This window comes from Drosophila persimilis, unplaced genomic scaffold (genome assembly GCF_003286085.1).
Source record: "Drosophila persimilis strain 14011-0111.01,24,50 unplaced genomic scaffold, DperRS2 tig00000676-arrow-arrow-pilon, whole genome shotgun sequence".
NCBI classification, from domain to species: domain Eukaryota; kingdom Metazoa; phylum Arthropoda; class Insecta; order Diptera; family Drosophilidae; genus Drosophila; species Drosophila persimilis.
Genome location: NW_020825332.1, coordinates 1,726,551 through 1,739,073, shown reverse-complemented (window position 1 = coordinate 1,739,073; position 12,523 = coordinate 1,726,551). Strand labels below are relative to the sequence as shown.

General features: G+C 46.4%; 2 protein-coding genes across 2 annotated transcripts in view; both read left to right on the top strand.

Annotated features, from left to right (window-relative positions):
- Positions 1-12,523, top strand: part of LOC6599666 (contactin-associated protein-like 2) — a 50,225-nt gene that overhangs the window by 21,890 nt on the left and 15,812 nt on the right. The window contains exons 7-9 of the mRNA XM_026991626.1: positions 2,452-2,982; positions 3,035-3,231; positions 9,029-9,894. Coding sequence (XP_026847427.1) covers positions 2,452-2,982; positions 3,035-3,231; positions 9,029-9,894 — 1,594 coding nt within the window. The remainder of the gene's footprint in view (positions 1-2,451; positions 2,983-3,034; positions 3,232-9,028; positions 9,895-12,523) is intronic.
- Positions 57-1,489, top strand: LOC113566348. Its single transcript, XM_026991624.1, has one exon. It carries the CDS (start codon positions 103-105, stop codon positions 1,294-1,296), a length of 1,194 nt encoding a protein of 397 aa, XP_026847425.1. The 5' UTR covers positions 57-102; the 3' UTR covers positions 1,297-1,489.

The following is a 12,523-nucleotide window of genomic DNA, read 5'->3' as shown; positions in this document are numbered from 1 at the left end:
CACTTTAAATCGTAGTTGTATCGTAGCTGAAGCAAAAGTTTTCACACAGTTTAAATTTGCTAGAATTCTGAAATTTGCAAGTAATCCAAAAGAACGATCACGATGGAACGTGCCGTCTCCTTGCCGGAGTTCCAGATGTTGGCCCCCACAAATATTAAGACCCGCTTGCAGTCCCAGATCGTGGCCAAGAAGCTGCTCTACAGCAGGCAGGCGCGCAAGTTGTTGCCAGCTCGACGGATGCCCACCTACGCGGAGTTTCAGCGTCTGATGAAGGAAGTGTATTCAGATCGCAGCCAGTTCAGAGACTGCAAGGGCAAGCCGTTGGGCAATATTGTGAGCATCTACAACAAGCTGGTGGAGATGCGGCAGGCGCAATGGGATCGCAAGCATCTGAGGGGCATCAAGTCTGTGATCAATACGCGGCTACCGAATCCGCATAGTGGTCTCATACTGGAGAGGACGTCGCTGTTGGAGAATCTGCAGAAGAAGCAGATCATCTTTCGCGATAATCTGGCACTTTTGAGGCGCATCAATAGGACCCAACGGCTGCACGGCGCAGTCGACTGCTTCAACACAACGTTTCAGAGATACTCATCGCTTAGGCACAGTAAACTGAAGCAGGCGGAGCGCTTGAGTCGGGACAACAGGGATCTGGGCTGCCGCCTGGCGATGGTAAAGTCAAAGGTGGACACCCACAATCCGTGGGTGCCGCCGTTGCCGCCCATCGAGCGGAAGGCCTCCCAGCAGACGTTGGTCAAGTACACGCCATTTCTACCCGCACCACAGGCGGGTCAAATCGATCCCCATACGCTGCTGAGACCCGTTCTCTACTACGACCTGGTGGTGGGCAACAATCAGCCGCTGGGCCGGATCGCCATTCAGCTGTACACGGAGGTCAGTCCGGAAGTGGTGCTGGAATTGGTGCGCCTTGCCACCTACAACGATGTGCGGGGCCACCGATTCCTGCGCATCTTCGCTGAACTTTGGATGGAGGGTGAGCTGGTCCTCGGCTCGAGCGATGCCCTGCGCCACCATCACAGCATCAGGCAGTCGCAGCTGGACCACACTCGACTGACGGGATTTCTCTCCTATCCGTGGGACTATCACCATCATTTCCCGCAGGGACTGCTCAACTACACCATTAGCTTCAAGCCCCTGGCTGTGGTGACGCTGCGGCGTGTCGTCTTTGGCCGCGTGTTTGGCGGTCACAGAGTGCTTCAACTCTGCCAGGCGTATGGCACCAAAAACGGCAAGCCCAAGAGTCGTGTGACCATCGCACAGTGTGGGTTGCTCTAATGGGAGTCCCCTGTCCCAGTTCCCTGCTGCTTGCCGCCTGCCGACTGCCGCCTGCCGCCTGTCTCATTATCCTTGTGCACCTCTATTAGCATAAAGAGGAGTGGTGCATTAAAAAAAAAAACTGTAGCACACTTTTGTGGGCCAATGCTGCAGAAAACCTCTCGCTCTCCAACAAAATGCAAATAAAAATTATGAAGTGTATGTGCATTTATCTCATCTGCGTGCTAGTGTGTGTGTGTGTGTGTGTGTGTGTGTTTGTGGGTGTGTGCGAGGTGGTTGTGTGATACGTTATCACGTGGTCGTGGGCGTGGGCGTAGGTGTGGTCCACGTGTGCCGTGTCAGATAAGCCGGCCAACACGCGGCTGCTGTCGCTTTCCACCAGAATCAGCAGCAGCAAAAAAACCCGCGCCAGAATGAATGAAAATTGCGAGTAACACGATTTGCACATTTTGGTCCGTGCAACATGGACCAGGACGAGGACGAGGACCAGGACCAGGACCAGGAACCCGGACAAGAGCATCAGGCGAACGCGCAAAGGCCGCTACCATAGACCAAACAATATAATCTATTTTTGTGGGGGCCTCGGACGCTATTTTTTTCACTCGTTCATTCGTTCATTCTGTGTGTGGCAGGCAGATAATGCACCAGTGGCACGGGGGATCAAAAAAACATGAGAAAGAAAGGATACTATACAGGCCGTAGCAGGAAGTACTCTTCGAGAAATGTTTGGGGATATATAAGATTGAGGGAAATACATCGATTGTTACCTTTAAAGCTACAGATCGGTATAATAATTCGATTCTAGAGCTTCGTTTTCTTCGGAAAAAGAGTGGTCTGTGCGAGAATAGAACTCAATATTTGTGTTTATGGGTATAGAGAACATCCAACTATTAAGTAGTTGATCTTCAATGAAATTTAGACCATAGTCTGCATAGTCCTTTCCCTATAATAAATGTATAACTCCTTTTGAAGGGTATTCAAAAGACAGAACGTTGTTTAAATTTGCTCGTTCTTTTATGGTAAGCTGCACACAAAATGGAAGCCGAAAGCAAATATGCTAAAGGTTGAATTAAGCCTGGCTCGCTCGCGCTCTCTGCAAAGAGAGAGAGTGGAGATTAACAATTCCTTATGCAATCGATACCCTTTGACTTTCAGCGGCCACCATAATCACGCTGCGCGGTGCCAGTTATGTGTCGTACAGGATCTACGACTGGAAGGATCGCGTACACTCATCGACGATGCGGATTAGCCTGATGTTCCGGACGAACTTTGACGATTCGGCCCTGTTCTACGCCAGCGGGGAGTCGCTTAAGCATCAGTACATAGCGGCGGCCATCAAGAACCAGTCGATTCATGTGGAGATGGACTTTGGCGACCATGTGATGGCCACAGTGCTCACCGATGACCTGACCCGCGGCTACTGGCACAATCTGACCATCCTGCATGAGCAGCGTACGGTGAGCATTATCTTGGATCAACAGCAGAAGGTGCTCGAGCTGCCGGCCACGACCAGCGGTAACCTGCTCTTCGATCCGGAGATCTACTTCGGTGGCGGCCCCGAGCTGCACAAGAAGAAGGGCTTGGCCTCGCACAACAACTTCGTGGGCAGCATGAAGTACGTCTACTACAACGACATCTCCATTCTGTACGAGCTGCAACGTGGCAATCCGAAGATGCACTATCATGGTGAGTCCCTGGATCGGTGTTGGCTAGTCACTTATCTGGTGTGTGTTTGCAGGTGTCCTGGAGGCGGAGTTTCTGGAGAACGAAGTGAACGTCATACCCATAACCTATCCCTTTGCGACGTCACACATTTGGTGGCCCATAAATCACGCCGAAGAATTTAATATTAAATTCGATTTCCGCAGCAGTCGGCCAGGCGCTGTCCTGGCCTACAGTGACGTAACGACCAGTGCCGGAAATGGCTTCTGGGAGGTAAGTGTTCGTTCAAGCATTCAACCATATATGGTGCACACAAACACACACATATGCCGTACATACGTGCAACATTGCTCGAGCTTATGAACTGCTCAGGACTGCCTGGACAGACGAGCGCTGACGCTGACATGCTGCTTAAGACGGGACTTAGCAAAAGGCAAGAGAAATGGCAGAGAAATGGGGCATATCGTTCGAAAGGTGAGGCCCTGCCAGAGAGAGAGAGACGTGCTACTTAAGACGGACTTAGCAGTAAAGTATTGCTGATGAGAAAAAGCCTCAAGTTCCTTTACACGGAATGCCTTACCTCAATAGAATTACTACTTGGACGGAGGTCGAGCTGCCACAGAGGAGGCATCCACCGAAGCAATGGCAAATGAAATGCAAATCAAATGTGTGCATGTCTGTGTGTGTGTGTGTGTGTGTGTGGGCTTGCTGGCTCGTGTATATGGAACTTGCATCGCATGCCTGTTCAAAATGTAACCTCTCTCCTTACCCCCGCTCCGCCATTACGGTGGCAAATCCCTGGCTATACAAGGCACACGCACACGAGAAGGTAACCAAAAATCCTAAGGCATGTGGAGAATGCAATTAAATTTAAGCGTGGCTGAGTGAAATTTGACTCTCTGAATGAAATGCAATGAAAAGTAAAATGTGGCTTAGTCGTAATGTAATCGTTTTTATTATTGTTTCCCCTTGAGTCCAACACCAAGCCAATAATTTGAAGCGTTTCAAGGCAGAATCCACATCAGGCCAATAGCATATAACCAATCAGCCAATTGAGTATATCAATGTCTATGCTATATATGCTATTGGCCTGATTGCAATGGTCTTCAGTTTCGAAGAACTCTTGAAGCCATCGAAATGACGGTCAGGAAAGGGACGATTGTAGATCAGTAATGTGCCCTCGTAGTCGATCGTATAACGTACTCTGTCCAGACTTTCGAATGTGCTGCAGATATTCGTGTAGCCAAATCTAGTACCAATGTCTTCCCATTTACGAGCCAGTCGATGCTTTGGAATCACCGGGTTGTACTCGAAGTATTTGATCATCAATTAGTAAATTATATTAAACATCATGTAGAGTAAACACTGGATAAATCCATGCGGCCATTGCTCCAAAGCTGCGAAGATATGAATATGTATAGTCGAGTGCACTAAAATGATGTTTACTTACATTTGCTGCAGCAATGGGGTTTCCTCTCAATCGTTGCAGAAGGCAAACTTCATGTTTCGAATTTGATAGCAGGAAACTTGGGAAAATCAACTAGATGAAATATTTTGACCTACATCCGGGACGCCTAGGCTTAGGAAGAAGAAGGTGGTGCTTATAGCAGCCAAAGTGGTAGAGCAAAGGCCTGGATTATGGGGCCTTAATGGCAAAGTGAGCCATTGCACTTCCAGTACCACGTTGTGGAACTTCTGAATCGAACCATTTTTTGGCAAATATCCAATCATACAATCAATGAGAAATAGACTCATCATCCCAGGGTACAGCAGCAACAGAGAAGGATCGAGAAGACGGCTTTCGAAAGAACGGGCATCCGTGCGATTGAGAAACAAGAGGGGTAATGGGAGACGGATATGGTGGCAACGGGAGCAGATCAACTAAAGATGGCGGAAGCCATGTGTTCCCCATTTCATACCCGTGCAACCACACTGTGTACCATAGCGAAACGTGGCATGGCCCGCTAGTATATTAAATTTATTTTAAAGATTTTGTTTTTTTGTGTTTGGTGTTTTTTTCTTTTTACTGTGCCAGATTTCTCTGAGTGTAGGCTTTGTTTGTACTTTTTGCTATCAGCAAGATCTCTCTGCTTATATGTATGTATTTCCTGATTCCCTTTGGGGTCTTATCTGCTCTGCTCTTTGCTTTGCACACACAGAAATTGCAGATGGGATGCAGAGAGCACACACACCACACACCACTCACGACTCAGACGGCACTGCAGCTTCTTTATCTCACTCTTTTCGTATGTACAGCTATTCTCTGTGGTTCCCACTGCCCCCCTTTCTCTCTGGGTTTCTCTTTTTATAGATCTAAGTGATTGCGCCACAAAAAAGAAATACGCACAGAATGAACGAAAGAACGTCCATCAGGATATTAACCAGAATAGCCTCAAAATTGTTTCTGTCCTCTGAATGTCGACCATCCGGGCAATTTATTTGAAATAACAATTTTTGTAGATTTATGTCATTGCCGCCGCATAACAATTGAAAGCAAGTTAAATGTTGCCATGAAATGACAATTTATAACCAGAGAGCAATTCCAAAAAGAGAACCACCATACAGAATGGGTGGGCCCAGCGGGAGGGGGGAATAAAACAGATTGGGGTCCAGCATAAAAGTGCGTGCAATCGATCACAAAAACAATTCAACAGTTTAAGGCCTGTTAGGGCACCAGAGTCCATTCCCTGGCAGCTCTCCTCTGCATCCCGTTCCACTCTTGCATTTGACTTCAATGCCAGCATGTGTGGACGGACATACACTGAGCGAATTGGTACATACAAATAACCAAAATATACATAGCTCCCATGCAACTGATGGAACTTTTCTTCAGTGCACTTTGACTTCTTCGCCCGCATCTCTTCTGTGTGCGTGTGCGTGTGCGTGTGTGTGTGGGTTGATGTTTCTATGAATGTCCGTAGCATTTATCTGTATTTAAACAAATAAACCTCGTCTTGGCCTGGCCGAAAACGTTTATTTGGTTACTTGGCATTTTGGAAATGTACTAAAAGGGAATATGCACACACACTCAAATGCATGCATGCATACACAGATGGAGATGTGTGCTTGTGTGTGTGTGTGTGTGTAGCGTATATTTATTTGCATTTTATTGTTGATTTTGTTCCATTTGATTGCAAGACTCTCTCCCTCTCCCTCTCTCTCTCTCTCTCTCTCTCTGTGTGTGTGTGTGTCCAAAATAAACTGATGCAGAACCTGACTTATTGGCATTGCAATAAAATGCTGCTGTAATGCCCAATGAATATTTATGCCGATAGCTATTTCATTTTGCATCGAGAGCCCTATAGGGCTTTTTTGGCACCGGCCAGGCCCACGATTTATGCGCACCCAAATTAATACTAAATTGATTGTGTCAGGTTTTATAATATGACTGCTGAATTCTGTACCTTTTTCGGTAAATAAGTCAAAACAATAGCGCAGTCTGTCGTACGTACTATCTATCTATTTGTTAACTACATATCCTATCTGCATTTTTGGGCGCGCACTTCAAAAACGCATCAGTTACGAGGGATTTTATTTATTTACTGTTTGCCCGACACTGGCCACAAAATTGCCACCTGCGTGCAGCGTTTTGCCGCTCAACAAACTAATAAATTGCCAGCAGGCGATATCTAGCTCTGTCTCTGTCTATCTCTAGTGCAAAAAAAGCATAGAGGATGGCTTTAAGAGTTGAGTGGTTTACATCTATGGGATACCCTATAGTTTCAATCCTTGCCGACCGCTAATACAAAAATAAGAAGAGGGAACCCACAGAGAAAATCTGTGCATACGATTTCTCTCGATAGAGTCCTGGCAGTACATCTCTTTCTTATGCACAGCAAAGAGCGAATAATAGATCCCAAAGGGAATAAGGAAATCTACAAGAAGAGAGAGGTAGCTCTCCCACGAAAGTGGGACTGTGGCAGAGAATCGGCTACCATCCATAGAGTAAATGAAGTAGGAATCGCTTTCTCTTGGGCTCTTGTTTACCCTCAAACAATATACCTTTCTCGCACGTACATGTACCCTGTAGCCTGGTACAGAAAGAACAGCACAAACAAGTGTATGCAACACAACATGGAATGTCATGTCACATGCGTGACATGGGGGTAGCCAGAGGGGCTGGGTTGGGACATAAAAACTATGCGCCCGCATAAATCGCGAATCACAAATCGAAAATCGAATTTATTGACAGCGCGCAAATGGGCGAAATAGGCAAACAACACTCGTGGCGGCAGCACCAGCACCAGCACCATCACCAACACCAGCCGCAGCGGAGAAGGAATAAAAATCATTTGAAATATTGTCACAGTATGCAATATGTAGATGTATATATCTGTGCATGTGTATGCCTGTGCGTGGGTGATGGTTTTTGTGTGAAAACTGTTTGCCTTTAAACATAACGCTCTGTGACAAAAATCTAATGAAATATGCAATAAAATTTGAGTGTTTGCCATTTCACATAAGCGACGCAAAAGCGCAATTCACAATGAGCATAGATAAATATGCTACGCACACAGATACATGACCATATTTACCACCACCACATATGTATGTATCTATGTCTGTTCCATTAAAATCTGAGTCCATATTGAAAACTGTTCTGCGTTGAGCTGAAAATCCCAGAGAAAGTTCATGAAATTTCCATAAATTTGAGCATTTTCTTTTTTTGTTCGATTGGCAAGAATAATAGACTGGTGCAGCGAACAAACAACGGAAAAAACTAATGTACGGATGTCAAATTAGTTGGATTATGACAGACAAGGGCACTGCTGTTAGTACATAAATAAATGTACGAGTACCTACTATATTTATGGTGTACATCTATCATGTGAATGGGGTTACACCGATTTCTGTACTTAGATTGATGACATTTGGGAACTGGGAGCACTAAAGATGATCTGAAATTTTACGCAATGGGAGAACAAGTTCCTTAAGAATGGATCTTTGTATCTAAGGAGGATAAGATTAGATGTTGTAGATACAGTCCCACATATTTTGTGGATTTTAATCTCCTTTTAAGATTTAAACATCTAAATTCTCAATATACTAAAAAAAATTAAATAAAAATGTCTCTAATCTATATTAATGGATAAACTCGAGCCCTATTCAAAGAACTAGTTCCTGCAGCTCAGCATCAAAGCTATATCCGCCTATGTACTTATATTTCAACATGGTTCCAATAATAATTATTGCTCCATATGACAACAAGCTTAGAGCACAGCAAAATGGATGAAAAGACAGGCAGGCAGACAGACAGATACAGGACAAATAAATACCAAAAAGAGACAGAGAGAGAGAGTGAGGGATATAATACCCACACCCACACACCCACACACACACACACACAGAGGCACACCACCCACCAACCCCCTTTTATAGCTGCAACGATTTGCTGCAAATTAATGGGCAGCAATTTCAACAGAGTCGAGAGACCCGGACGCACGGGGCTGCCTCTCTGGCAGATTGATTCGGCAGATGGCTGGCACCGAACGTGGCCACGTGGCGTATGCGTAATATGATTTAAGCGAAGCTAATGCACAAAGGCATTTAAATTGAAATGTGTGTGGGTGGGTGTGGGTGGGCAATGGCGGTGTGGCACTGTGGTAGTGGATGAGTGTTTGCCTTAGTGGCGGTTGGGAATGCTGCATTTTAGGCATTTTCCCAATTTTGATTTATTTTCCCGCCCCGCACGCACGCTCATGCACACACAAATACGACACAGATAGGAAACCCCAAAGCGCTGTTGAAACTCCCAAATGCTAACAGAATTTACTATTTTTCTATGCTTTTTTCCACTCTTTTTACATGTGCGCCGCCGATTGCCAAACGACGACGACGACGACGATGACAAAAACTAATATTTGGAAACACGCTAATGCGGGGGCTTGGATTCTGGTTCTGGTGCTGGAACGTGCAACGACGACAATGACCTGATAAAACGGCCCATACTCCGAATCACGCCTAACAAACGATAACTCAATGGCTACCGGAAATGTAAAACTAACGGAAATTACAAAATGGCTGGGCACCCCCCATACACACGCACACACACACGAACACGCACACACAGATACGTCTCACATCGGACAAACTAAGCTTCGATCTGGTGCCCGATGTGAACAACAATGTGACACACTCGACGACCATCAAAATCAATCGTGCCACCTCCTGGCACAGCGTCGAGGTAGACTATAAGCTGGGCGAGATCCGGTTCACTGTCGACTACCGGCACACCCTCAGCCAGATGTACGGCCTGACCTTTAACATTGGCGACAAGCTCATCATCGGCAGCAGCCTAAAGTCAGCGGCCATGGGCCTGGTGGGCTGCATCCGTGACATTGAGATCAATGGCCATTTGATTGAGCCACGGCATGTGGTCAAGACGGAGCGTGTGGTGGGCGAGGTGGCGCTGGATAACTGCAACTACATTGATCCCTGCAAGCGGCCCAACACCTGCGAGCATGGTGGCAAGTGTTTCGTCAAGGACGATCGCGTCACCTGCGACTGCAAGCACACGGGCTACATCGGCAAGAACTGTCACTTTACCAAGTACCGCAAGACCTGCGAGGAGCTGGCGCTTCTGGGCTTCACCAAATCCGATGTCTACCTCATCGACATCGATGGCAATGGGGTGTTCCCGCCGGCCCATGTCAAGTGTGATTTTCAGAGTCTGGAGAATGCCACCAAGACGATTGTCGAGCACAATCTGCCCAGCCAGGTGGATGTGCGGTCGGCCCGGGAGTCGGACTTTAGCTTTAATATACGCTACCGCGAATTCTCCCCCCACATGCTGCAGGAGCTCATCTCGCACTCGCTCTACTGCACGCAGTACATCAAGTACGACTGCTATCGGGCCCAGCTGGAGCTGCATTCGTCCACTTGGTTCACGTCCTCGGCCAAGAATCTCACCGTTGACTTTCTGGGCAATGTCAAGAGGTAAGTGCATGGATGGATGGATGGATGGATGGATGGATGGGTAGATCGGGTCGCTCTTGGGGTCTTTGGGGGGTATTTGTGATTTACGTGCCGCCACGACACCGCAAACAACGCAAAATTGGATGACAAGACCAGGAATCGCAGGCGGCACAGTGGTAGAAGAGGGAGGAGAATGGAATTTAATGGATGGGCTTTTGAGGTAGAAGTTTCGGTAATGTCAAGAGGCATTCATTACATTCATTAACTCCTAATGGACTAGAGATATTTCCTAGAATTCCCACTGAATGTGGTGTAGACTTGGTTCGGCTTTAAGGCCTTAAGACGGAGTCTGTAGTGATACCAGAAATATAAAGAATGTTCTTTGATAAGAACTTCTTTCATTAAGGGTTTAATCAGGCTTAAATTTTAAACACCAAACATAGCTCTGAGGAGAGGATGAATACAATTCCAAATTGTAATACATATTTGCTCTATTAATTTCATTCATCGAAGATAAGAGCTAATGCATGTGCTATAGGCATGTTTATTGAATACATATGCATTAATGTGTGTAATTATCTTTGAATTTTGCCTGATTTGAGACCACTGTCCTCGGCTTAGTCCTATGCACATGCTGGCGGGTGATTTCGGTCCACCGCTGGCCACACAATTAATGTTGCAGTCTATTTGCTTAACTTGTTGTTGCCCCCAGCCAGTCAGCCAGGCAGCCAGCATCCTTTCCGTGTCCTCCCACTGCACCAGGATGTGTGTGTGTGTGTGTGTGTGTGTGTGTGTTCTGCTTCAGTGGACTCTGTACGTGCGGTAATCCAACAATGCTCGTATAAATCCAGAAATTGCTATGCCCGTAGAGAGAGAAAGAGAACAACTCTTGCTGGCGGTTGGTGTTTTGGTGTGTTGCTGTGTTGTCTTGGTGCTGGCATTTCAATTGTAAACGAAACTTAAATTAATTGCTCGAACATGCATAATATAAATGCCAGGCAGGAACCTGCGCTTAATGCTAACTGACATATTTGCCCACACTGGCATATAGCCGCCGCCATCATCCACAGATGCACACACACACACGCACACACACACACACAAGCCCACTGTGATGTTCATTGAGGCTGTGCCTCTTCCTGTTGCTGCAACTGCAACTGCAACGTTCACTTTCATAAAGCATAACGCATCGATTTCCCTGCCACTGGAGCACTGGACTTGCTCAGACCACCACCACCACCACCACCATGTCCAGCTGTCGGTCTCTACTTAGGAGCCATCTGTCCGGCTATCTGCTCGATTCTGTGTCTTGTCCGGAGGAGGAGACTATTGCATAATTTGTCATGGAGTTGGGCCATCTCTCTTGTTGGTCAACTGGGCCAACATCTAGTGTTGGTTTAGCTCTTCAAATTTGATTTTTCACATGTGTGTCTGTGCGTGTGTGTGAGACTTGTGCCTACCAGCCAGCATCTGCCTATCTGCCTTTGTTTTGTGCCCTTTTAGCCAAGTTATATTTGCGGCATTTGTTGGCCACGCATTGGAGCATGAAATTTTATGGTGCCGAAAGGCACAACCCAAAGCAAAGCCCCCCATACAAATGCCCTTTTCGGGAGCCTAAATTCTGTCAAACGGCTCGGGCCAGCACAGCTACCCCGAGCGGATGGCGGATGCTGTGTGGAGAGTGGAGAGTGGAAAACATATGAGGCACAAATACGGCTGGAAAATTGCAAAAGTGCAAAACAAAAAGAGCCTCCTACGAGTTTTTGGGTATTTATGTGTCAGGCAAATATGTTTCCGGTTCAGCGCTAATAAGGTTTATGAGCGAAGACCCCATGCATATCTCTTCTTCAGTGCCGCCAGATTGTCGAACAACTCTTTCTCGTTGCTTTCTTTTGGGCTGTTGCAAGTTTTTTCCTTTGGGTAATTTTTCTTCTTATGGCAGGCCCTTTTTTGGTTTTATTTTTTTTATTTTTAAAATGAATGGCTCTGAGAGCACACAAATTTAGTCTTTACGCCTAATTTCTTTGCCGCTTGAAAAACTCATTCACATGACTTGGGTTCCGCATAGGTTGTGTTTTGTTTTTTGGGGGAATGGACTGGAGTGGGGGCTTGGGTGTGGGTGGATGAACCCTTTGACAATACATCATGCGCAGCAAAGTAGGCAACATCTGGTGGCAAGCAATTTCCAGTCGCTTGTTGCTGTTGTTGTTTCGTTGGCTTTGCCTCTTTTGGTTTTGCAGCCTGCGTCACTAATTTCCGCTTTCACTAAATCAATTCCAAAAACCTTAACAGCGCTCGACTTTGGTTTTTCCTTCTTTTTTTGTTGTTGTTTTGGTTTTTTTCGTTTTCCCTGAAATGAGTGGCGTTCTGGTTGGCTACTGCCAAAAATTCACAAAACCAGAGAGAGAGAGAGTGTGGGGGGTAGTCTGGGGCAAGAAAAAACGAGTTAACTTCTCCTGGCCAGACCAGAACCATTGAGCTATCCATCATTGGGTCGTAGTTTGGTCTTTACTCATTCAAAATTTGACAGCATCGTTTGTTTGTTTGTTTGTTTGCTGCTCCTGTTGCGGCTGCTGCGGATTCAGTTCGTTTCGTTTCGTTTCGGATCTTGCAACGCTGAGGCGAAAACGGATGCGGCACATGCATAGCA